The 24,639-nt window shown below is 24.9% G+C and overlaps 5 protein-coding genes across 14 annotated transcripts in view; 4 read left to right on the plus strand and 1 right to left on the minus strand.

Annotated features, from left to right (window-relative positions):
• The first annotated feature begins 208 nt into the window (after window positions 1–208).
• Window positions 209–8,079, plus strand: LOC102678237 (transcription initiation factor TFIID subunit 1). Of its 5 annotated transcripts, none has more exons than XM_031508335.1 (18): window positions 209–843; window positions 959–1,369; window positions 1,459–1,704; window positions 1,878–2,012; window positions 2,093–2,274; window positions 2,387–2,785; window positions 2,871–3,111; window positions 3,179–3,537; window positions 3,628–3,890; window positions 3,984–4,345; window positions 4,416–5,636; window positions 5,761–6,003; window positions 6,137–6,575; window positions 6,667–6,809; window positions 6,889–7,026; window positions 7,104–7,254; window positions 7,381–7,602; window positions 7,681–8,079. In XM_031508335.1, the coding sequence occupies exons 1-18, from the start codon at window positions 493–495 to the stop codon at window positions 7,893–7,895; spliced, it is 5,721 nt and encodes a 1,906-aa protein (XP_031364195.1). In that variant the 5' UTR covers window positions 209–492; the 3' UTR covers window positions 7,896–8,079. The 5 variants fall into 5 exon arrangements, with proteins under 5 accessions (XP_031364195.1, XP_006611198.1, XP_031364196.1 ...); XM_006611135.2 differs by having other exon boundaries at window positions 7,119–7,254; XM_031508336.1 differs by having other exon boundaries at window positions 2,102–2,274.
• Window positions 8,080–8,122: 43 nt separating this feature from the next.
• LOC102678488 lies at window positions 8,123–9,882 on the plus strand. Its single transcript, XM_006611137.2, has one exon. The coding sequence runs from the start codon at window positions 8,357–8,359 to the stop codon at window positions 9,869–9,871; it is 1,515 nt and encodes a 504-aa protein (XP_006611200.1). The 5' UTR covers window positions 8,123–8,356; the 3' UTR covers window positions 9,872–9,882.
• Window positions 9,883–10,151: 269 nt separating this feature from the next.
• LOC102678618 (zinc finger and BTB domain-containing protein 44-like) lies at window positions 10,152–12,905 on the plus strand. Of its 3 annotated transcripts, none has more exons than XM_006611139.2 (6): window positions 10,152–10,274; window positions 10,910–11,117; window positions 11,186–11,362; window positions 11,432–11,897; window positions 12,259–12,318; window positions 12,498–12,905. In XM_006611139.2, the coding sequence occupies exons 2-6, from the start codon at window positions 10,935–10,937 to the stop codon at window positions 12,884–12,886; spliced, it is 1,275 nt and encodes a 424-aa protein (XP_006611202.1). In that variant the 5' UTR covers window positions 10,152–10,274; window positions 10,910–10,934; the 3' UTR covers window positions 12,887–12,905. The 3 variants fall into 3 exon arrangements, with proteins under 3 accessions (XP_006611202.1, XP_006611203.1, XP_006611205.1); XM_006611140.2 differs by lacking the exon at window positions 10,152–10,274 and adding an exon at window positions 10,394–10,606; XM_006611142.2 differs by lacking the exon at window positions 10,152–10,274 and having other exon boundaries at window positions 10,983–11,117; window positions 11,223–11,362.
• A 912-nt stretch (window positions 12,906–13,817) lies between these two features.
• Window positions 13,818–20,799, plus strand: LOC102679186. 4 transcript variants are annotated; one of them, XM_006611143.2, is made up of 8 exons: window positions 13,821–14,316; window positions 15,552–15,664; window positions 15,767–15,985; window positions 17,665–18,083; window positions 18,193–18,898; window positions 19,409–19,643; window positions 20,106–20,342; window positions 20,733–20,799. In XM_006611143.2, exons 1-7 carry the CDS (start codon window positions 14,205–14,207, stop codon window positions 20,309–20,311), a joined length of 2,010 nt encoding a protein of 669 aa, XP_006611206.1. In that variant the 5' UTR covers window positions 13,821–14,204; the 3' UTR covers window positions 20,312–20,342; window positions 20,733–20,799. The 4 variants fall into 4 exon arrangements, with proteins under 4 accessions (XP_031364235.1, XP_006611207.1, XP_006611206.1 ...); XM_006611144.2 differs by lacking the exon at window positions 20,733–20,799 and having other exon boundaries at window positions 13,819–14,316; window positions 19,409–19,634; window positions 20,106–20,362; XM_031508374.1 differs by lacking the exon at window positions 20,733–20,799 and having other exon boundaries at window positions 20,106–20,362.
• A 1,736-nt stretch (window positions 20,800–22,535) lies between these two features.
• Window positions 22,536–24,639, minus strand: part of LOC102671976 — an 11,423-nt gene continuing 9,319 nt past the window's right edge. The window contains exons 4-8 of the mRNA XM_031508330.1: window positions 24,231–24,394; window positions 23,984–24,146; window positions 23,638–23,901; window positions 23,164–23,385; window positions 22,536–23,096 (exon numbers count right to left, since the gene is read on the minus strand). Of these exons, the coding sequence (XP_031364190.1) occupies window positions 22,644–23,096; window positions 23,164–23,385; window positions 23,638–23,901; window positions 23,984–24,146; window positions 24,231–24,394 (1,266 nt within the window). The 3' untranslated portion in view covers window positions 22,536–22,643. The remainder of the gene's footprint in view (window positions 23,097–23,163; window positions 23,386–23,637; window positions 23,902–23,983; window positions 24,147–24,230; window positions 24,395–24,639) is intronic.

Here is a 24,639-nt window from a genome sequence, read left to right on the forward strand (position 1 = left end):
AATTTCTATATATAGTAAATATATAAATTTAAAAAAATAAAAATTCTTGTAATATAAAATAGTATTCTACATTTATTTTGTCCATCTTGTCTGTAGTAATAGAAGTGCAATATCTAACACATGAATTATGTGATTATTTCTAGGGATTTTATTTCTAAAATATCTTCAAAAATTAATATAATTGCAATCTTCTATATAATAATATATTAAAGAACATGGCGGTTAGTTGATGGAAAGGTGTACGTAAACAAAACGTTAAGTTTTACTAATCTTGTAATTAACAGTTACTTGTAAATAGTAATAATAATAATAAATGTATATAAATATATATACATAATTGTAAATAATTAGATATATAATATATGATTATTAAAGACATATGTGCAATATTGTTACATGTGAACAACATACATCTACTGTACATTCAAAAAATCAATAATTTTTTGTAAGAGTTTAAAATCATATTAATTTATTGAGTGCTAATTATAAAAAATGGCTGATTCTGAAGAGGAAAATGATAAAGATATAATATCTGGAATTAATATGACTGGTTTTTTATTTGGAAACATTGATGACAATGGTCAATTGGAAGATGATATTCTTGATCCAGAGGCAAAGCAACACATAACTTCATTAAATAGACTCGGATTAAGTTCGTTTATTCGCGAAATGATGTTAAATGAAGATGTTATTGAAGAAAAGGGTAATGAATCTAATGATAAAATTGAAGAAGAAAATAATATAACTGATGAAAAAGATATAAATTATGTGGAAAAATCACCTAGTGCACTTGATTTTTCTGATATAAATGAGTTAGCAGAAGATGAAAAAGAAGAAAGTATTATAAGTATGTAATTTATTAAAGATTATTTTTTATGAAAAAAAAGTTAATATATAATATTAAAATTTATTAATTCATTTTTTAAATATATTTTTTTTAATTAATTTTTAATTAGACAAACAGGACATGTTTGAAGGTAAACCTGAGAAGGAAAATGCTGATTATGATGCAGATGATGAAGAAGTTATTATTAAATCTGATACACAATTAATGCCACCTCCTCCAATACCTGAAGAAAAAGAAGCACTTACAGCAGAAGAAGCAGAAGCTGCACGTCAGCGTAAATTAGAAACTCCTCTTGCTTCTATGCTACCATCAAAATATGCCAATGTTGATGTTACTGAATTATTTCCTGACTTTCGAGCTAATAAAGTTCTAAGATTTTCAAGATTATTTGGTCCAGGAAAACCTAGTAGTCTTCCACAAATATGGAGAGGTGTCAAAAAGAGACGTAAAAAGAAACGTCATCATGATGTTAGAGATTCTGATTCTGGTTCTGATCAAGAAGAAAAAAAATCAAAATTTAAAGTCTGTATAAAAAAGAAATTTTCAGTTTAAAAATAATATTTTTATATTATATTTTTTATATTTTTATATTATATGTCTTTATATTATAGGGTTGGGTAATGCAATATAGTACAGATCAAACTCCAGATATGTATTGTTCTGATGATGAAAATAAATTATTAATGCCAATAGAAGATAAAGAACAAATTGGTAAAACAGGTGAAATTGGTGAAAATGGAGATATGGGACCAAAAGTAGCAGATTGGCGATTTGGTCCTGCACAACTTTGGTATGATATGCTTCAAGTTCCAGAAACTGGAGATGGTTTTAATTATGGATTCAAACTTATTGATAAGGTATTTGCATACATTAAAATTATATTGTATATTAAATATAAAAATTATTAAATTACACTTACTATTTGATTTTCCAAAAATTATTTATAACTATATAAAATTATTTTTATATAGTTTATGATATAAAGATATATAAGAAATGTTATTATTATAAAAAATTATATTTTTAATAGACAGATGAATTAAATAATAAAGATAAAAATATTAGAGATACTAATGAAGAATTTTCTGATGATGCATTTTTAATGGTATCACAATTGCATTGGGAAGATGATGTTATATGGAATGGTGATGATATAAAGCACAAGGTATGTGATATTTTGATGTAAGATATTTCTAATTAAAAATTTGTATATGATAACAAGTAAGAATACAAATACTTTGAAAGGTATTACAGAAATTAAATAGTAAAAATAATGCGGCTGGATGGGTACCATCCAGTGGAAATAGAACTGCTCAGGCATTTAGTCAACCAGGCAAAGGTGCACCTGTATCAGTTACATCAAATGTTCGATTAGCCACTTCACAAATTACAACTCCATTACATATGCAATCTCAAAAAACTAAAATGTAAGAAAAAACGCATTCTATTAATTATGTAAAGAATTAGTATGTTAATATACATATAAACATGTATGTAATGTATATGATATATTTTTATTTTCATTATTGATCTTACTAGGAACATGAATAAAGCAAATCAGCAACAAAATCGAGAAGAAAATTATGACGATACTTGGTATTCGATTTTTCCTGTAGAAAACGAAGAATTGGTATATGGTCTTTGGGAGGAAGAAGTGATTTGGGACCCTGAAAATATGAAAAAAATTCCTAAACCTAAAATTCTTACTTTGGATCCCAATGATGAGAATATTGTTCTTGGTATTCCTGATGATATAGATCCAGCATTAGTTCATAAAGATAATGGACCTCAACCAAAAGTGAAAATACCTCATCCTCATGTTAAGAAAAGTAAATTATTATTGGGAAAAGCTGGAGTAATTAATGTATTAGAAGAAGATACTCCACCACCACCACCAAAATCACCTGATAGAGATCCATTTAATATTTCAAATGATACGTAAGCTAATATATAATAATTTAATAATAATAAATAATTTTAATTTCCATAAAAAACAAATTCAATTATTATTGATATTATTTAGATATTATATGCCACGATCATCAGAAACAACATTACGATTAAAAGTTGGAGGTGGAAATTTGATACAACATAGTACACCTGTAGTAGAATTACGTGTTCCATTTGTTCAAACTCATATGGGTCCAATGCGCCTTCGAAATTTTCATAGACCACCCTTAAGAAAATTTAGTCATGGTCCAGTTGCTCATTCTGGTCCACATTCTGTATTGCCATTAATAAAACACATAAAAAAAAAAGCTAAAGTATGTGTTTATATTATATTTTATAATTGTTTGTTAAAACAAAAATTAAATGACGTTTGCATCTTAGCAAAGAGAACAAGAAAGAATTGCATCTGGCGGAGGTGATGTCTTCTTTATGAGAACTCCTGAAGATTTAACTGGCAAAGATGGTGAATTAGTACTTATCGAATTTTCTGAAGAGCATCCTCCTTTAATGAATCAGGTAGGAATGTGTTCTAAAGTGAAAAATTACTACAAAAGAAAAGCGGGAAAAGATCAAGGACCACAGAAATACAAATATGGTGAAACTGCTTATGCTCATACTAGTCCATTCCTTGGAATTCTTACACCTGGTCAAAGCATACAAGCAGTTGAAAATAATATGTATAGAGCCCCAATTTACGAACACAAAATTCCAGAGACAGATTTTTTAGTTATCAGAACAAGGTATTGTAATACAATGTATTGTATTTTTTTTATTGCAATGTGAAAAATGCAATTATGAATTATTAATGAATTTTTATATATAATATGTAGACAACAATATTATATCAGAGAAGTGGATGCTTTATTTGTTGCTGGTCAAGAATGTCCATTATATGAAGTTCCAGGTCCTAATTCAAAAAGAGCTAATAATTTTGTGAGAGATTTTTTACAAGTATTTATATATAGATTATTTTGGAAATCTCGAGATACTCCTCGACGTATTAAAATGGATGATATTAAAAGAGCATTTCCTTCACATAGTGAAAGTAGCATTAGAAAACGTTTGAAATTATGTGCTGATTTTAAAAGAACAGGTATTTATAATTTTATATATATTATATTAAATTACAATTTTTTTAAATCATTTTTATATTTTATATAAATATCAAAATTTATTCTATTATTAGGCATGGATTCAAATTGGTGGGTTATAAAACCTGACTTTAGATTACCAACAGAAGAAGAAATTCGAGCAATGGTCTCTCCAGAACAATGTTGTGCTTATTTTAGTATGATTGCTGCTGAACAAAGATTAAAAGATGCTGGATATGGTGAAAAGTTCCTATTTACTCCTCAAGATGATGATGATGAAGAAATGCAATTAAAAATGGATGATGAAGTGAAAGTTGCACCTTGGAATACAACACGAGCATATATTCAAGCTATGAAAGGTAAATGTTTGTTACAATTGGCAGGACCAGCTGATCCTACAGGTTGTGGTGAAGGATTTTCTTATGTTCGAGTGCCAAATAAACCTACAATTAGCAAAGTAAGTATATGTTTTATTGTTATAATTTCTTTTGTACATTTTAAGATATTTTTTTTGAAATATGAATTAGGAAGAACAAGAAGCTCAACCAAAGAGAACAGTAACTGGAACTGATGCTGATTTAAGAAGATTATCATTAAACAATGCAAAAGCATTACTTCGAAAATTCGGTGTTCCTGAAGAAGAAATTAAAAAATTATCGCGATGGGAAGTAATTGATGTTGTTAGAACATTATCTACAGAAAAGGCCAAAGCTGGTGAAGAAGGTATGACTAAGTTTTCTCGAGGAAATCGGTTTTCTATTGCTGAGCATCAAGAAAGATACAAAGAAGAATGTCAAAGAATCTTCGATTTACAAAATCGTGTTTTATCTTCTAATGAAGTTTTAAGTACAGATGAAGGCGAAAGTTCTGAAGAAGATAGTTCTGACATAGAAGAGATGGGTAAAAATATAGAAAATATGCTTTCCAATAAGAAAACTAGTACGCAATTATCTCTTGAACGAGAGGAACAACAACGACATGAATTACGAAAAATGTTGATGGGGGAAGTTCAAGAACAAGATAAAAAAACCAAAGAAAAAAAGAAAGATGATGAAGAAGATAGTCCTGTAAATAATTTTAATTCACAACAGGGTAGGGTTCTTAAAATTTATCGAACGTTTAGAAATCCAGAAGGCAAAGAATATACAAGAGTAGAATTAGTAAGAAAATCAGCAGTAATAGATACTTATATAAAAATTAGAAATTCTAAAGATGAAACATTTATTAAACAATTTGCAACATTGGATGAAGCACAAAAAGAGGAAATGAAGAGGGAGAAAAGAAGAATTCAGGAGCAATTACGTAGAATTAAACGGAATCAAGAACGAGAACGTATGCTTGGTGGTCCCATGACAGGAAATAATGCATCATCGAGTAATATATTCGATCGTAGTAGTAACAATACCCCAACAACTACATCCTCGAATAGTATCCTTCCATTCTGTAATTCTTTCCAATCTACTTCTCCTGCTTCTAAACATCCTAAACCTGATATATCTCCTTCTAAACGTAAGAAACCTAAACTTAAACCAGATCTTAAACTAAAATGTGGTGCTTGCGGTAATGTAGGTCACATGCGTACGAATAAAGCTTGTCCCTTATATCAGAATAGCATAACTACAGCACCAGTAAATGTTGCGATGACAGAGGAACAGGAGGAAGAGATTGAAAAACAACTCAATACAGATGATCAAGATCTCGTTAACGTAGATGGAACTAAAGTGAAATTATCATCTAAATTAATTAAGGTAATTTATTTTGAATTATTTAAATTAATTATTTAGCTATTAAATATTAAAGCATTAAAATTAAAAAATTAAAAACTATTAAAATAAAATAAAATTTGTAATTTTTATTTTGTATTTCTTGTAGCATGCTGAAGAAATGAAAAGACGTACGTTACTTTTGAAAGTGCCCAAGGAAGCAGTAAATTCCAAAAAACGAAGGAGAGCTACTGGAGATGACCATTGTGATTATCTTAAACGACAACAGAGACCTGCTAATAGGCGTAGAACAGATCCTGTTGTTGTTATGTCTACAATGCTAGAAAGTATACTTAACGAAATGAGAGACTTACCTGATGTTCAACCTTTTCTATTTCCTGTTAATGCCAAGGTATATTTTATTTTTATTGAGTATGTTTTAATAAATATATTTTACAATTTATCTATATATTTGTCATTATTCTATATATATATCTATATATTTATCTATATATTTATCTATATATTTGTCATATTTCTATTAGGCTGTTCCTGATTATTATAAAATTATACAAAGGCCTATGGATTTGCAAACTATACGTGAAAATTTAAGATTAAAAAAATATCAAAGTCGAGAAGAATTTTTAGCTGATGTTAATCAAATTGTAGAAAATTCAACTCTATATAATGGAATAAAAAGTTCATTAACAGTAGCAGCCAAACGTATGTTGGAAACTTGTGTAGAAAGACTTGGAGAAAAAGAAGATCGTCTGATGAGATTAGAGAAAGCAATTAATCCTTTATTGGATGACAATGATCAAGTTGCTCTTACTTTTATTTTAGACAATGTTGTAAATAATAAATTGAAATCTATGACAGAAGCTTGGCCATTTTTAAAACCAGTTAATAAGAAATTAGTGAAAGATTACTATAATGTTATTAAGAGACCTATGGATTTAGAAACTATATCTAAAAAAGTATCTGGTAATTTAAACTATATTTATAATGATATTAAATATTATGAATTTTTTTATAAAAATCATGATTATATTTATATTTATTATATTGTTTTCAGCACATAAATATCATAATCGTCATGAATTTCTTAGAGATATCGAACAAATTTTGGAAAATTGTACAGTATACAATGGAAAGGAATCTCCATTTACACAAAAAGCAGAATTGCTAGTGAAAGTTTGCAAAGAAACATTAGATGAGGTTATTATTGAGATTCTTTAAATATATTTTAATTATAATTAAATTTTAATGTTGTACTCATAATTAAATTATATTTTAGTATGATGAACATTTAACACAGTTAGAAAACAATATATTATTAGTACAAAAACGAGCAATGGAACAAGCAGACATAGATTCTTCATGGCTTGGAGCAGATGAAGAAAATTATACTATTGTAGAACCAGAATTTAGAGGGGTATTATATTTATTTATAAATTAAATTTATGTTTATTTTGTTTTATTTTTTAATAAAAATTTTTATAAAACATGTAAAATGTTTTTTTACAGAGTCAAACAAGTTCGCCAGAAAATCCATTTGGAAAAACGAACATGGAAGATTTTGATTTTGTGGATGTAGAAGGAGATATGGAAGGTGATGGTAGTAGAAGTGTAAATTCTAAAAAAAAAGATGTTCTTGAAGAAGGTAAATAAAATTTTTTCATATATATTTTTATATATTATATATTATATTTTTATATATATTTTTATATTTGTATATATTTTTAGTTTTACTTAAATAAAAAAAAATTATTAATATATTTCGTTATAGATTTACAATTCTCTAGTGAAGATGAATTTGATGAGGTTCCATTTGGTACGGATGAACAGTCTGAGAATGCTGAAATGGAAACACTTGAATTGAATGAAGTTAGAGAAAATACAGAAGGCGGAGTAGTATTGGCGGATGATGATAGTCAACAAGCAGCGGAAGCAATGGTTCAATTGGGTAATGTCGGTTTTTATATGACGGACCAACAATTGCTTCAGCAAGGTTGGTAATTGTAAAGTATTTTATATATATTTTTATTATTTTATTGTTTTTTTAATCAATTTTTTTTTTAAATTACAGACGAAAGTATGGATGTTGATCCAAACTATGATCCTTCTGACTTTTTGTTAGCTGGTTTACCAGCCAGAGATGAAAAAACTGAGAATAAAATACAGGATGATCTTGCTGTATCTGAAAGCGATGATGATGCAGAAAATAATGCGAAACAAAAACAAAAAACATCACAACCATTACCACAACCAGAAGAAGATGTTGGTGGTGATCTTTGGTTTTAAACAAATATCATTTATTTTTAGTAATAAAATTATTTTGTAGTTTACTTCTTAAATCAAAAGAATTATATTACAAAATGAGAAAAAAGTAAGAGAAAATCAAAATATTTATTTCTTATAGGAATAATTGAATTTCAATATTTGAAATTAAATGAAATGTGTATGTTGTTTAAAATGAATGATTTTATAAAAAAGAAAATGAACGCCTGAATTCCTATAACATATCTATGAATATTATATATACATACATGTAAATATATAGTAGAAAATTATTTTATAAGTATCACGCGTATCTTATTTTTTATGCAGAATAAACTGTATAAATTTATAAAGAAAAATAGTCAAAATAAAATAGTCGAATGTAAAAGTTTGCAAATTCAGTTTGCTTAAAACTATTTCTAACCAAATTTTTGTTTATATAGTAAAATAAATTTTTTACAGTATTAATATAACATTACTTAACAATGATTACTGATACGAAATTAAAAAATAAAATGGATTATATACAACGAATGTGTAAAGATTTGTCACGCGATCAAAATAAACTACTTAATAATATAATTCATATAACAAAAAATGCATTACCACATCAATTGATAATTTATGATCCAAATAATATTATTGTATGTATTATTCAACTTTATTTTTATTATTATGATATATTGCTTCGAACTGATAACATATGCATATATAAACGAAGAAAAAAATATCGACATGCCAGAGAATGTTACAATAATTTATTGAAAATATATATTCCTAAAAAGTCTAAAGAAACTCTTGAAATTATACTTAATACAATTTGTGAAAATAAACTTTGGGAGTTTGAAACCTTTTGTTTTGAACTTATATGTGATTTATTGAAATATGGTCTTAGTGGATCATTAATGTTTCATGCTATATGGGATAAAATTGAAGGTCCAAATATGAATATAGAAGATTCAAAAAGAATCATGAGAATATTATATGAATTATTAAATGTATATGAATGGCCAAATACTCATGATACAATAATAGTTATTGAAAGAATTTTAAATCTTTTTTATATTTCTATAACTACTACAGAATCAACAATTAATTTTATACCATATGCAACACTTAAAAAAAGTTTGGAAGTTTGTATTATTAATATGGTAAAACATATATATAATTATCATCTTCTCATCATAATTCATCACATGTGTTCATGGGTTGTTGAAACAGAAATGACTGATGAATTTATATTACAATTTGGTAGTACACTTGAATATATAGCCTTCATACATAATGTAACATTATATGAGAAAACTTTAACTCCAAAGATATTTCCATTATTAATGGAAATGATAGCATCCACAAGTAAGATAAGCAGCTTATTAGGTAATCGAGTTATTCAACATTTGCTTGATAGAAAAGAAAATAAAGCAAATTTTGATACACCTAAAATATTTTTTGAAGATGCTAACTTTGACATAAAAGTGGAACGATATTATAAAGAAGATAAAATATTCTGTAAATATCATAGAGAAATTTTACATGACAGTTTTCTAAAAGGTATTTTAAATCATTGTTCATCACGTATGAATTTAGAATCAATATATTGTACAATATGTCTGATTGCTGTAGAAGTTCCATGTGGATTTACAGCAGCAGCTGTAGTTTGTCTTTTAATGAATTTACAAGATATAACTTTAAAAGAACAAAATAAACGTCATGTTGAAATATCGTATCATATACATGCAACAGTGATAGCAATTATGTCTCTTTTATGTTGGATTCATAAAGCTGATGTATTTTACGAATATGTGAATAAAATAATGTTGGAAAGGGCACAATGGGCTCCGCATTTAAATCCTCCTATTCAATCTCAATATAATTTTGCTGCACATCATATTCTTTGGAACAAACCAGATTTATTTTTTGTAGATTGGGAAGCTCGCTATGGTTTGTGGAAATGTTTTCGTTTAAGTGAAACTGATGAACAAGAAATTGATGCAGATTAAAATAATTTAATTTTATCAAATTATATGATTCAAATTAATTTTAAAGAATTTTAAACTTGTAATGTCAAATTTTACATAATATCATGAACGTTAAGAAATGATTTGAATGATTGAATTACGAGTATAACAATATTTATCTTGATATTTTTTATTTTCAATTTATAATTTATAAGTAAATTTGAAAACATTTTATAATAAACCTATATCATACAATTATACATACAAGTAATTGACATCAAAATGGCTGTTTTGATATTATACATATATATATAAATATATATCTGCTATATATATATAGCATAACTCATAGTATTACGTATTAAACAAAGGCAAGAAAAATTAATAGTGTATAGTATTTTATTAAATATTTATCATAATTTGCACTTTTCAAATGTATAACAATGTTAGTATATAATTAAAATTTATTTATAATTAAAAAGCGCGGTAATTTATTCGAAATTATTAATTTTTGTATATCCATTTCACATCACTTTAAATATTTTTGAATCATAAAACAATTATTTTATAAATTATAAATTAAACATGAACTATTTGGAAATTGATGAAATGTTTCTTTGTAATTCCTAAGAAATTCTAAGAAAATATTGACAATGAAATCAAACAAACATTTTTAAGCGCAAATTATACTGTAATTATTAATATCGTATTGTTTACATAACGAATTTTAGTTTTTGGATTATTTTCGTCAAATCATCAAATTGCGTATCAATAAAGGTTAACTTTTTAAACAAATTAAAATGTTTATTTTTTTGTTTATTATCAATGTGTTCTTTAATGATGACAATATTTTTTTTATTTTTGAAAAGAATAATTTTAGTTATATGATTTGAAAATTTTAATTAATAATTTGACAGAAATATATACATAAATAAATTTTCTTAATTCAAATAATATTACTTAAAATGTAACTATAAAACAAAATTAAAAAAAATTTGCAAGAATTATAAATAAAAAGTAAAGTATATTTATGATTCATATTTATTTATGAATAATTTGTTGTGAATATTTATTTTTCAGTTACACAAATAATTTTAAAGAAATAATGTCTGGAGAACAGTTTTCTTTAGTTTGGAATAGTTTTCCTAGAAATTTATCCTCTGGATTATATACTTTATTAACTGATGAACAATTAGTTGATGTAACTTTAGCTGCAGAAGGTCAAATATTACGTGCACATAAATTAATATTGTCAGTTTGTAGTCCATATTTTAGGGAATTGTTCAAGGTATATTTTAATTTATTTAATGTAATTTATATTTGTTTTATGATAATAAGATATTTATAATAATATAGGGAAATTCTTGTAAACATCCAATTGTGATTTTAAAAGATGTCAATTATCGTGATCTGTCAGCAATGCTTCACTTTATGTACCAAGGAGAAGTTAACATTAAACAAGAAGATATTGCTAGTTTCTTAAAAGTAGCAGAAAGTTTACAAATAAAAGGATTAACTACAGGAACAGAAGAGGTATATTCAAACAGATAATAAATTAAATGTGCAATAAAAGAATTTATTTTTAAGAATTTATTGTTGTAGAAATTTGAAGAAAATTTGACAAAGAATGCAGAAAACTTAGATCAAATATTGAATATAGAAAATAGCAGTATTAATTTTGTTAATTCAAATGCAAATGCTTTGATTTCAAAAGAAGAAAGACCTGTGCAGAAAAATCAACAATGCCAAAAACAACATGTTCTATCAAAAGATGAATTACACAATGATGAACTATCATTAGAGAATAAAAATGTCAGTGATAAATGTTACCAACAATATTCTATTTCTAATTCAACTTATAATGTTCAAAATTCTCATATGGAACAAAATAACAGTTCAACAAATTTAGAAGATGAACCATTGGATTGTACAGCTGATGTAACTCATATGGAATCAACAAAGCATGAACCATTGGATTATACACTTGATATAGATACAGAAACAGGATATAAAACATGTTTGCCTAATGAATCACTTTATAAATCTGATGAAAATTTTGAGACAAAAGGTAATTATTTATATAATATATTATTAGTATAATCATTTAGAAAAAACAAGAAATTATGAATTAATAGATTAATGACAATAAAGATAATTATTTGAAATAGAAAAATTATTTAATTTTTTATTTAAATATTCCAAAATAAAATAATTAAAATTAATGAAAAAATTACTGTTTTATTGAGAACAAAAGATTTGACACACTTAATTATTTTCAATGAATAATTGTACAAAATTTTTTTATATATAAATTAATTTTATAATAAAATAAATTATATGTTTATTTACTGAATGTTTCAAATCTAAATTTGTTATAATTCAATTATTCATAATGTGAAAATATTGATAAAAAATATTATATTTTGTAGATTATGTACCAGATATGCAGTTAGTTCCCTATAATCAGAATGCCCAAACTCAACCATTTAGTAAGTCTTTATATTTCATCTATTTTATTAATTCAATAATATATTAATTCAATATATTAATTCATATTAATATCAATATATTAATTTTATAATTTTTATATATTTTTAAAATACCTTTATTAAAAATTATTAAATTATAATTATCAATAATATATATTTTATTTATATTTATTTAATAGGTTTAAATAACGTAAGTGGTTTTGAAAATGAATTTACATATGAAACTGGTTGTCATAGTAAAGGTCGACGTACTGTTAAAGGTATTTCCAACAATAGTTTACCATTAGAAACAACTTTACGTGTTGTATCTGAATTGGGACCAACTTTACGTATGGAAAGAGGCAAAGTTATTCGAATGTATTCATGTCCATGGTGTCTTCGTCATTTTACACGTAAAGAAAATTTGAAACTACATGTTCGATATATTCATGGTCCACTTGAAAGTCTAACATGTAGACTATGTGGTAATAAATATAAGAATAGTAACAGTTTACGTGTACATTCATATCTTTATCATAATGCTAAACGGGACAAACCTAATAAGCCATTACTTGATGGTGGAGAATGAAATTAAAAAAAAAAAAAAAGAACTGATATTAAAATTTGCACAAAATTACTGCATAATATATGCAATATTGTTACAATTTCATTTTTAAGAAAATTGACTGCATGTGCTGATTAACAAAAAAATTTATAAAAATCTAATTATTTAATATTTTTTATTTTGTTTTTATTATGATTGTTAAACTATTTAAAGACTTCATAAATTTGGAGGAATACAATATTCTCTAAATTAATTAGACAGATTTAGATTGTAGAAATAATTACATATTTTATATAAAATATTATATAAAAAAATTTAATTTAAAAAAATCGATTGTAAACATATATGTATATTAATATATCATTTTGTGAATACATTTTTTATAAAATAAAAAATTAATATTTGTATGTTTTTTTTCCTAAAGTATATATATCAAAAAATATCAAAATATACATATAGAATATCAAAATATTAAAATATATATAAAAAAGAATATTAAAATATATATAAAGAACAATATAGATTTATCTGGAAAATATATTTGATTTAAATATAAATTTCTTTTCAAATATTCATTAATCAATTTACAATCATATATCAATCACTTTTGAACAAGACAATTATTTTACAAGAAAAGATAAAAGAATTATATAAAAAAAATTCCAATTTGATTCCAAAATCAAATGTTAAAATCATTAATCATTCATCTCTCATCAAACTAATGAATAATTAACCGTCCTATCAATTTATATTCAAAATATAAAATTATCATTAGTTTATTATGATTAAATGATTTCTTAATTCCTTTTTTCCTCAAGAAGTCTATTCATCCTATTCATAAAAATTTATATTATATATAAAAATTTATTATTTTTATATATTTTTTTAACGAACGATGAATTTTTGCTTTAACGTGGTTTTATATGATTTCCTAATCTGGATCAAAAAGAAAGATTCATCAATTATCTTGGATCATTGCCTGTAATAAACATACCCATAATTGGATTCGATCTTACTTAGACTTCGATAAATTATTCGAATCATCGTATTGCAAATCTTAGAGGATTGAGGGGAAATAATGAGACTAAAGGACAGTAGCTTCGCAATATCATTGGACTACTGTCTGGTTGGCCTTTTGCAACGAGGTCAAAGGCCACATCTTCGGAACATAATCATCTATAGACAGCATAGTCAGTAACACTGTGCCGATTCTCGTACATGCGACCATTATTTGTACAATTACGATTAGTAAAACTCGCCAATTTTTAAGCCGTTGATCCACTTCCGATTTTGGATTCACCATTGAAAAAGAAAAAGGGTGCAAATATTAATCACAGATATCATGATCGCGATCAACTTTGTGGATATTCTCGGTATCTCGTTGTTGTTGCACTTTAGTTTCAACCTACTACTGTTGATCGTTTTGGTCCCACTTCTGTTACTCGTTTATCCGGGTAATTATCCATGATAACCATTCCATCGGTGTCGTTGACAGTTATACTTTAGAGGCACGAGTTGAATTAACTTCAGAGACCAGATTTTGATTTGATGTGCAATTTAAAAAAAAAAAATTCAAAATAACTTAATAATTTCTGGTTCTAAAATGTATATATTTTTAATTGTTTTTTTTATTTTTTAATTAATAATTGAATTGATTTGTGATTTAATAATTAATTTATATAGGTGAAATATTTTTTTTAACTTAACTACTTTTATAATTTGGTATACATTGAAATATTATTAATAATAATGATATCTTAAAAAAAGTTAAAAAAAATTCAATCTTTAAATAAATACTTAAAATATTTATTTGCTATTTTTGTACGATAATCTGGAAATGAATAAAAACGCAAGTATCATTTGTTTTGAAAAATTTATAAATAAATCTCTTATTTCATCTCATTATATATAAATATCATTAATAATAAGATATTAATAATAATTATCATGAATAATATTTTTTAATATTTATATTTATTTATTTATATTTTATTAGTTTTTATTCTTTTTTTATTAAGTTAAATATCATTTCTCATAAAAATTTCTTTGCATTCATTATCGTATTTTGAAAGATGTCATTTAGATAAATAAATTACAAATGTTTCGTAGAAAATATTAACGAGGAAATTACAATTTTGTTAAATATAAATATATAAATATAAATCGTAACGATGTTTTATTTATGAAAGTGATTCATAACAAGTAAAAAACTCGATGTTGTATAGTTTATTAATATTATTAATAAACTTAATCATATTTTGTTGCTGATATGTATTTCCTTGAAATTATATGTTTTATTGAAATTATTTATAATATGCAATAACACAATTATGTTTTTTTCGACAAATTTCGATTAATTATTATTATTATATATTGCAGATACACGAAACATTCGTAATAAATAATAATTGATAGAAAATTCGTATAATATCAGAAGATTTTTGTACGTTTTTTGGCCAGACATCATATATCTGTTTAATAAAAATTAAGAAAAATTGAAAATATAATTTTAAAATTGTAAATTTCAGTTATAAAATAATTATGATAGACAATTTACTTAATATTATATCAAGTACCATATAAAAATATTAATGATTCTCAATATTTCGTATCATCTAATTTAATTTTATTATTATAAGAAATTTTATTATTATAAGAAATATATATATATATATATTTTCATTTCAAGTATTAACATGGTCAAGAAAGAGTTGGATACGTTTTGTAAAATGGAAATATCCAAATGTGATCGTCGTAGAAGAGAACAATATTCGTACAATTTTGGATAAATTTCGGAATCATGTAGGTGCAATACGAATATAAAATTAATTTAATTCCACTTTTTATTACACTTCAATATTGTCAGTTTAGTCTTAAATGTATATTCTTTTTCTTTAAATATAGGGAATTTATACTTTATTGATTCAAGGCCGTTCAATTGCGGAAAGCATTCGTGCTCATTTAATACATTTGACTTCGTCCAGAAGATTTCTTCGTGCAGGCTTATCTACGCGATGGGGTCTTTATGTATGGAAGGATCTTGATTATTTTTCCGTGGACAATCATTTGTTAAATTCACCGTGTTTATATAGAGGTCGACCTATTACAGAATTCAACATTCAGGTCGGTTTTCAAATTCTAATTTTTCATAGTCTATCAATTTGTATTCTGTTTTATATTATATTTGATATTTCTTTTTATACAATTTTTATTTTTCATTTTTATTATAAGCTTTTCTGCATATTCTATGCTTTATTACGAATTACATTTTCTTCTATTTCTATACTTTAAAATAAAATTTTTAATTATTTAAATTTTTTTATTTTAGATTTTTTATCAAATTTGATTTTGAACATGGGTTATAATGGGTTATAATGGGTTATAATTTTTTTCAAATTTTTAATTCTCTATCATAAAATAGATAAGAATTTTTTTTACAATTTTAGGAGATCTAAAATAGGATTAAGAGAATCTAAAATAGAATCTAAAAAGGTATATGAAAATAATATATGAAAGATATATGAAAATTGTTTAAAATTTGATGTATTTAGTTGTTTTATATTTGCTTTTTTAATGCTACATTTATTAAAAGAAATTAGATTTCTTTATTCACTTCTTTAAATTTAATTACGAAATTTGAATATAAAAGTTTAAAAATATAAAATATATATAAGATATAATAGAATGATAAAATAGAAATATAATACACATATATATAACATATAAAAATACAAAAATATATATAGAATTTGATACAACATATAAAAATATAAAATGTAATGTTTTATAAATTAGACAAAAAGCAAATCGAAAAATTTAGATATACGTGATGCTATTTTGTGATTGAACATTAGAAACTTTGCTAGCATTATAAGATGCAAAGAGCTATATATTTCAGAGACAGAAAGAAAAATACTAAACTTTTGAACTTGAAAACTAAAACTTTAATATAAATTTTAATAAAAAATTCTTTTTAATTAATTATTTATTATCGATTAATTTATCAAATTGGATCGATACTTTTGATACGCAATATGTTTTTCACTAATTTTATATTATTATGAAATTTATTTCTAAATATGAATGTATATATCTAAGATTGTTTCCCTACATTTACATATAATTTTTATTCATAATTTTATTATTTATATGAATAAATTGATTATTTATTATTCAAATGAAACAGAAGTTTGTAATTAAGATAATTAAAATAATCGTTAATAAATAATTAATGAAAAAGAATTATATTAAAATTGATACGAGAAACTTGTTCGAAATTCTAACTTTAGAGAGACATAAACTTAAAAATGCATAAATTTTATGATAGAAAATTAATAATTAGTTGATTTTCTTTATAACTTTACCAAAATATCTTCTCTATTCTTATCACATTTTTTGTTTTGAATACACCTTGAACATCCTGTTATGCTAATAGCAAATCGAAGTTTTCAGTGTTCAAACACGAGATCGCGCTGATTCCGAAATTTTTCGGTCGTTTTCTAACTTATCGTCAAAATGTCAATAGATCAAGAAATAAAAGTATAGCTAAGTTTTATAATATTTAGAAATATTTGTTTAAGAGAAGTGTTATAAAGAAATTTGTTTTAAAGTGAAAAATTTGCAAAAATGTTGAAAATAATTAGAAAAGAAGTTTTTTAGAAGAAAAAAAGAAATATAAGGATATAAAAATAATGTGTACATATTTGTATATTAAAAATTATATGGATTAAAGTTCATTTTAACAAGCAAATAGTTAATAGTTAAATAGTAATATATTTAGTATTTGGATTCATGCATTTTAGGATTACGTGAGTGATCTCACATCGAAATTTTTTCCACCGGAACAACCACCATGGCAAGTGCACGTAATAAACTGTTTCTTTCGTGGCGAAGAATATCAAATCTGTTTAGTGAGAGTCCATCATTTACTTCTACGACAAGAACACTTAGTCTTAGCTGATTTTCTTCCATTAAGATATTGTTCCGATATTTGGGAATGCGAAAAAGTGAATTCTCCTTTCACGAATCTTTATTCCGAGCCATCGGCACTTCCGAAACTTTATCAGAATCTCACGGAAAGTTTTAGTAATTATTGGAACGAATTTTTATATAATAATGACCCAAACAAAAGACCGGAAATTTTAAAGAAACAAATTGATATTCTGCAATGTTGTAAAATCAGTGTGATAGTTTTATTTTCTTCGATGAAAGAGATAACAAGGTAATTAAATAATAAATAATAAAAAGATAATTTCACATAATTTCGCGTAACCTAAAAAATTATCAAATTTCTAGAATTCTTTATCAATATTTTTCTTTTTTCACTGAAGGCAATACGGAAAAGGAGAAGATTTCAAGTTTCTCGATATTTTTTCCATATTTCAACGAGAAGCTAAGAAACGAAATATCGAGCAAATCGTGTTCTTACATGCCTTATTAAAATCTTTGAATCCTTTTAAATTTTTGTCTAATCTTGTTCTGTGGTGTTGGTATTTAACAATCATATTCATATTAAAAACACCGATTCTGTTTGCTCGAGAATTACGAGCCTTAAAATCGCCTTACAAACATTATTATCCGGATACTTTAATTTCCACGTTATGGTATTATGTTCCTCTAATATATCGTGCCACTATGGAAGTGTTATCTATTATGTGGATCGCGATAAAGGCACCGAAAATTATTTTCGAGGAATTGTTTTTGAAATACGCACATGTGAGTCGACTTCAAACTATATCTTCTTGTGGACGAAAAGTGGTTGCATGGTCGGAGGAGGTCGAACTCGATATTCTTCGAAAAATTTCCATTATGACAGGTGCGACAGAAGCTGAAATTTTGTTGGCCGCAACTGTAGATGCTCTCAAAAAATATTTCCGTCATTCTGGTGTTAGAATACCGGATGATGTATTCGCCACTGGAAAGTTCGTCAGACAAAGAGCGATATTTGTACAAAATCACGAAACCAGAGGTATTTTGTGCCTTACACTTCCTACGAAGACTTCGTTGTTCGAGGATGATTTGGTTGAAATTTTGCAGGTTTGTGTTAGAGAATTTAATTTAATAATGTTATAGTAAAAATCGATTTATAATAATTTTTTAATATTAATTTCATAATTAGATAAAATGTGTACTATACAATAATTTTACAATAGTTTTACAATAATTTTAAATATTTGAATTAATTATAGTTATTGTATCAATTTCTTCGTCTAATTTCTAAGTAGCAAAGAAGAATAAAATTAACGTAAAATTCACAGGACGAAAATAAATTACGTAATGATGATATGCCCACACGTTTGACGTTAATTTTTTCGATTTAGTAATTTATTATGCTCGTTATCTTGAATAATAAAACAGCAGTATTCTCTTTAAGACGCATTTTGCATTTCATTTTTATATTTTTATATTTTAATATTTTTATTCTCCTTTGAGAAACATCGATAGAAAAAAAAATTATCGAATAATAAAAATTATGAATTCATAGTATTATTCGTAATAATATATCATAAATAGATTAAATATTTATTTTAAAAGTACTTATTTCAGATTATTCAAAAGAATGTGCGTGAGGCAAGATCAAAGCAAAGTGCGTTATATGCAATTACGGCGGCAGAAGAGTCCTGCGGATTAATTTCTTCTTGTTTACCTTCCTTATTACTTAAAGTGATGCTAAATCATTTAACGAGAAGATATTCCCTTTCTTTAACACACATCGATGGAAATCTCGTTGTAGAAGGCGTCGATGCGGTGATGTATTGGAGACCACCTCAAGGCAATTGTAGTAAATGTTTTATTAAAAATTTTTCATCTATGAAAATGATAAAAAAAATCTACGATGTTTTTCTCATATCTGTTTTTTTAATATATTACGTTGTGAGAAAAAATCAAGAAATTTTGAATTGATTTAAGAAAAAAATTATGAAGGATATATAATTAGAAGAAATTTAAAAAATTCTTTATTTCTAAAATATTATCTTAAATGTTTTTGACAAAACCATAAATATTTAATAATTTTAATCATTAAAAATAATTGCTTAAAAATCGTTTAAATAATTACTTAAATATTTTTTATCACTTAATACATGTTTCATTCTTGATAAAAATCATTATTAACTCACATGATACGGAACATGTTAATTGTTGTTGGAAAATTTATTTCTCTTTTTTTGATTTATAAATATTCTCAATATGTATCTTCTTTTATTTTCAATGTTCATTAAAATCTGCAACTCATTTTTTTTAGATATGTCGATAAGTCTACACAAATATGGAAGTGGTGTACGATTGGGTGTGATGGCCGACGCGTTAATTAGTCCCGAGCATGCAATCATCACAAGAACTTTTCCAAAAAGTGTGGAGAATCTCGCTAATGTAGTTGGTGTTCCTAGAATTCCGAGCAGAAGTCCAATTCAGAATCTAGTTAATCCAAGCACTTCACCGGGATATTAAAAATGTATCGAGATTGTATAAAATAAATAAGGTTCTAATTTCTAATCGATATTTGAATTGTTTTTTTTTTATCGTGTTTTAGCACATTTTTAAAGTCAGAAATTTAAAGAAAAGATCTTAGATTCTTAAAAAAGAAAAATTGTTTTCATATATAAATAACTAAAATTTCTTTTGTTTTATAACTAAAAAAATTTTTCCTTTCACAAATACCATAAAATATTACAAATAATATTGATTCGGATATTGCACGATATTATGTTAATGATAATTCAATTTCAGTTCATTATCTCTTTTATATTTTCTTATTTATGCTTGTTTACATTATAAAATTTTTTTCTTACAATTTTATATTAAAATTAATTAATTTCGCATATCTTCTATGTCTGACATATTATCTGCAGTAATATGGATAATTTTACAGCTCACGTGTTTGTCTCTTGAGAAGATAAATTCTTCTAAAAGATCGAATAAAATTTTAAATTTGAAAATAGAACTGGATATTAGATTGTACAACAATATATAGAATTTTTTATATTTAATCATATTGAATAATATTTATAATTATTTTCGATATTCATATATTTATAAAAAAATTTTCAATTTTTTAAGAAAATGATAATAAAAAATGAAAAAAAATTAGCTATGTATGTTTGTTACATTTTTATAAATTTATGATGCAATATTATATTTTATCTCCGTCCTTTTTGATACTCATTTTTTTGATATATTAAGTAATTATATAAAAATAATATTTTTTGAAATTATAATATATATATTACAATAAATATCACGTATATATTTATATAAATATGTATACTCGCATCTAATTTGTACGTACACTTTTATTGTACAATTTACACTTTATAATAATTCATATTATATATAACAGAATGTTAAGAAAGATATATTTTTTATTTCTCTACATATATTATAGTGAATAAAAAAAAATTCTAAAAAAATATTTTTAAATTAAAGTATACTTAAATTACTTACCAACATTTTATATTCTTTCCCTTTCCTTTTCTTATTTAAAGATATTGTTATTGATAATTTTTATAGATATTTTTTTAATCATTATCACGATTATATTTTATTACTATTATTAAAATAATTATATAAAAAAAACTATTATCATTAGTATTATCAATAATAAAAAAAAAGCTAAGAATAATTAAGTAAAATTACAATCATTATAGTTAAATATTTTTATCCTCTGTTATGAAATTCATGAAAGAAATATTTTTTTGAAAGTTGTAAAAATGTTTTTAAAAATTAAATAAGTTCATCGAATTTATTTTATTATTTTTTATAATGTATAACATGATAACATTGCACTTCAAAAAATTTCGTTAATATATTAATTAAGCGCCATATCTACAATTATATAATTAACTAGAATACACTAATTCCAAAATTTGACTAATTTTTTCCTGACAATGATTATAATCACAGTTGGGACGTTACGTTACAACGATGCGAAAAATAATCATGCATCGTTTTAATTAGCATGGCAGACTTGATTTCTCAACTTTTTATCTATATTGGACGTTATAAGGCAAAAATTTAGAAATATAAGAAGTATCAATTTCTGAGTATATTCGCAATTTTTCTCTATCATTAACATCTCCCAGAGTATATGATTTTAGTTTTACTATGTTTTTGTTCAGAAATATTCGAAATATTTAATTATTAAATAATATATCTTCACATTATATATTTCCATTAATATATATATTATGTATAGAAATCTTGTAAATATTTATCAAAGCAAGATTTAATTTTTTTTTCAAATCTTTTTGTTTCTTTTTTTTTAAAAAAAGAAATTTATAAATTATTTAAGTAAAAATTTTTATTTTAATAAAATTATTGAAATCTAGTTTTTATTAGTAAAACTAAATAAGATGTATATATAGCTTTGTACTGTTAGATAAGAACAAATATGACAATCAATGATCATAATTTTGACAAAAATGTAATTATTTAATTAAATATTTTATTTCCTCGCTGTTTATTGTTTCCTGTTTTTTTTTTTATTTATTTGTAAATGCATTTCATTGAAATTTAAGTTTCATTCTATAAATACATGTTATTACGGATTAGTATATATAAATACTATCATTATCATTATATATAAAATATAACTATCATAGTTATCTAATAGAAATGAAAAAATTTCATAATAAAATAATAATCAGATTAAAGAAAAATAAATAACAACAAATAATACTTTCTTTTTTCATTTTTCAACTTTCAACAATAGAAATAACAATAAATGATCGTTTACTTTTGCTGGAGGTAATAGTGGTTCATTGAAACTTAATTAATAATAAATTCAAGCTAAACTGTCTCTTTCACGTTCCATTTCGATTGGACCTTTGCCCCAAATTTTTCTATTTTTGGTGTACGGAATAAGCCCCACCAATAATCCAGAAACAACAATCCAACTACCCGCCATATAAAAGGATAAATCCCACGAATTCGTTATATCAAATAACCAACCAGCCAATGGCGGACCAAGAAGATTCCCTATACCCTGACATAATAGGCTAAGACCATAGGCAGTAGTGAATCTCTCCAGAGGTATCAATTGTACCAATATAACAGGAGTAAAACTAAAGCTACTCGCGAAGAAGAGGCCAAATGCTGCTGAGGTAATCATCAACAAATTGTAGTAAGGAGTAAATGTTGACATTAAAAATGTTGCCACACCACAAGCAACCAGACACCAAGTGTAAGTTTTGCTCACATTCATCCAAGGTTGATCTCCCGCCCATCCAAGACCAATCTGAGAACATATTAAAAATAAAATTAGATATGTATTGAAAACAATTGATAAATAAAATCAATAATACCATTCCAATTGTGTTAGTGATGCCGATAATACTGAGAAGATTCGCAGCATCGGACTCGGTGTAACTGTTTCTGGTAAGATGTTCGGCAAGATAAAAGTAAGGCACGATAAACCAAGTGAACAGCAAAATCGTTGATAGTGAGAGGAATAAAAAATGCAATTCCAGGAACATTGAAAAGTCCATCATACCTTTTAGTAAATCTATTAATTCGCTGTACCATTTCTGAAAATAAGAAATTAAAATAAAGACTCGATCGGTAAATGAATGATGAGTGATTAAGAAGCGAAAAACAAGTCTAGAAAATAAAGAAGGATTAAACAGAGGTTAGAGAAAAAAAAATTCAAGAATAAAAGATAAAAAGGTACATAAGATGGAAATAGAGAAAGGAAATAAAAAAAAATCTAAATAGAAATTAAAATAGATCGTGAGCTTAATTATCGTTGATATAAAATAAAATTTTTATTTTTATTTTACCTCCTCGTTTTCTTTGGCCAATGTAGTCATACTATTTCTATAAATATCGGGACAACTGCTAGCTCTTAATCGGTATTTGTGTAAATTGAGAGCAGCGCCACGATACATAACCGAATTTCTATGGACTCTGATATCTTTGAAGTAGTGAGTGTTGGTATTAAATTGTTTTTTTAACCACGGAAGAGAGTCCGTTTTAATAAGTCCACAATTTAATTCTACTATGTGTTGTCTAGACACAGATTTTAATTTTCGTCCCTCGTTTATCTAAAAAATTATGCAATAATGCGAAAAGATATAAATAATTTTCTTTCTTATACAGAAAATAAATTAAAATTAATTTACTAACGTTTTCAAGTTCTTTAATTAAAAGAGGATTAGCTTCTTCTGATTCTTTTTTATATATTTTTTTACCTATATGATTTTTTATAGTGTTGCACGCAGATCCAGAGTAAACATTATTTATTACATGCGAATTGTCATGTTTTGATTCATCACGTGCTTGCTTGATTCTTTCGAAAAACGAAATATGATATTAAATCTCTCGTCATTGATAATTTATTATAAGAATAATCTATATAGATAAAATTTAAAACCTCATAGACATTGTGACAATACTCTTATTGCCAACTTCTGAATTGGAATCTTGTAACATTTTGTCCGAATAACTTCTACAGGATAGAAGATTAGGATAGTTCTCCAAAATGACCTTGCATAATCTCGGATTACTGGAAAGCGACTCTAATACTTCCACAGGCACCTACAATCCTCAAAAATGCATACTTTAGATGATATTTCCCAGATCTTTTCTTCGATCAATTTTTTACAAAGCATTCGTCAAACTTATTCATATAAAATATATCACTGTAAGTATTAATGTACATTCAAGATCAAGTTCTTTAATTAAGATACGCATAATAAAATAATATTGATTTTCAGTATTTCCTCATCACTGACATATTTGACAAGATATTAAAAAAAAAAAAAAAAAAAGGAAAAGGAAAA

The sequence above is a fragment of the Apis dorsata genome, unplaced genomic scaffold (assembly GCF_000469605.1).
Source record: "Apis dorsata unplaced genomic scaffold, Apis dorsata 1.3 scaffold_83, whole genome shotgun sequence".
In the NCBI taxonomy this organism is placed as follows: Eukaryota; Metazoa; Arthropoda; class Insecta; order Hymenoptera; family Apidae; genus Apis; species Apis dorsata.

Excerpts from the sequence above, each read along its gene's own strand:
- LOC102678237 (XM_031508335.1), top strand. The coding sequence starts at position 493 with ATGGCTGATTCTGAAGAGGAAAATGATAAAGATATAATATCTGGAATT. Across the intron at positions 4,346-4,415 it reads ATAAACCTACAATTAGCAAA|GAAGAACAAGAAGCTCAACC; the intron begins GTAAGTATATGT and ends AATATGAATTAG. Across the intron at positions 6,004-6,136 it reads TATTTCCTGTTAATGCCAAG|GCTGTTCCTGATTATTATAA; the intron begins GTATATTTTATT and ends TATTTCTATTAG.
- LOC102678488 (XM_006611137.2), top strand. The coding sequence starts at position 8,357 with ATGATTACTGATACGAAATTAAAAAATAAAATGGATTATATACAACGA.
- LOC102678618 (XM_006611139.2), top strand. The coding sequence starts at position 10,935 with ATGTCTGGAGAACAGTTTTCTTTAGTTTGGAATAGTTTTCCTAGAAAT. Across the intron at positions 11,118-11,185 it reads ATTTTAGGGAATTGTTCAAG|GGAAATTCTTGTAAACATCC; the intron begins GTATATTTTAAT and ends ATAATAATATAG. Across the intron at positions 11,898-12,258 it reads TGAAAATTTTGAGACAAAAG|ATTATGTACCAGATATGCAG; the intron begins GTAATTATTTAT and ends TATATTTTGTAG.
- LOC102679186 (XM_006611143.2), top strand. The coding sequence starts at position 14,205 with ATGATCGCGATCAACTTTGTGGATATTCTCGGTATCTCGTTGTTGTTG. Across the intron at positions 15,665-15,766 it reads TGGATAAATTTCGGAATCAT|GGAATTTATACTTTATTGAT; the intron begins GTAGGTGCAATA and ends CTTTAAATATAG. Across the intron at positions 19,644-20,105 it reads ACCACCTCAAGGCAATTGTA|ATATGTCGATAAGTCTACAC; the intron begins GTAAATGTTTTA and ends CATTTTTTTTAG.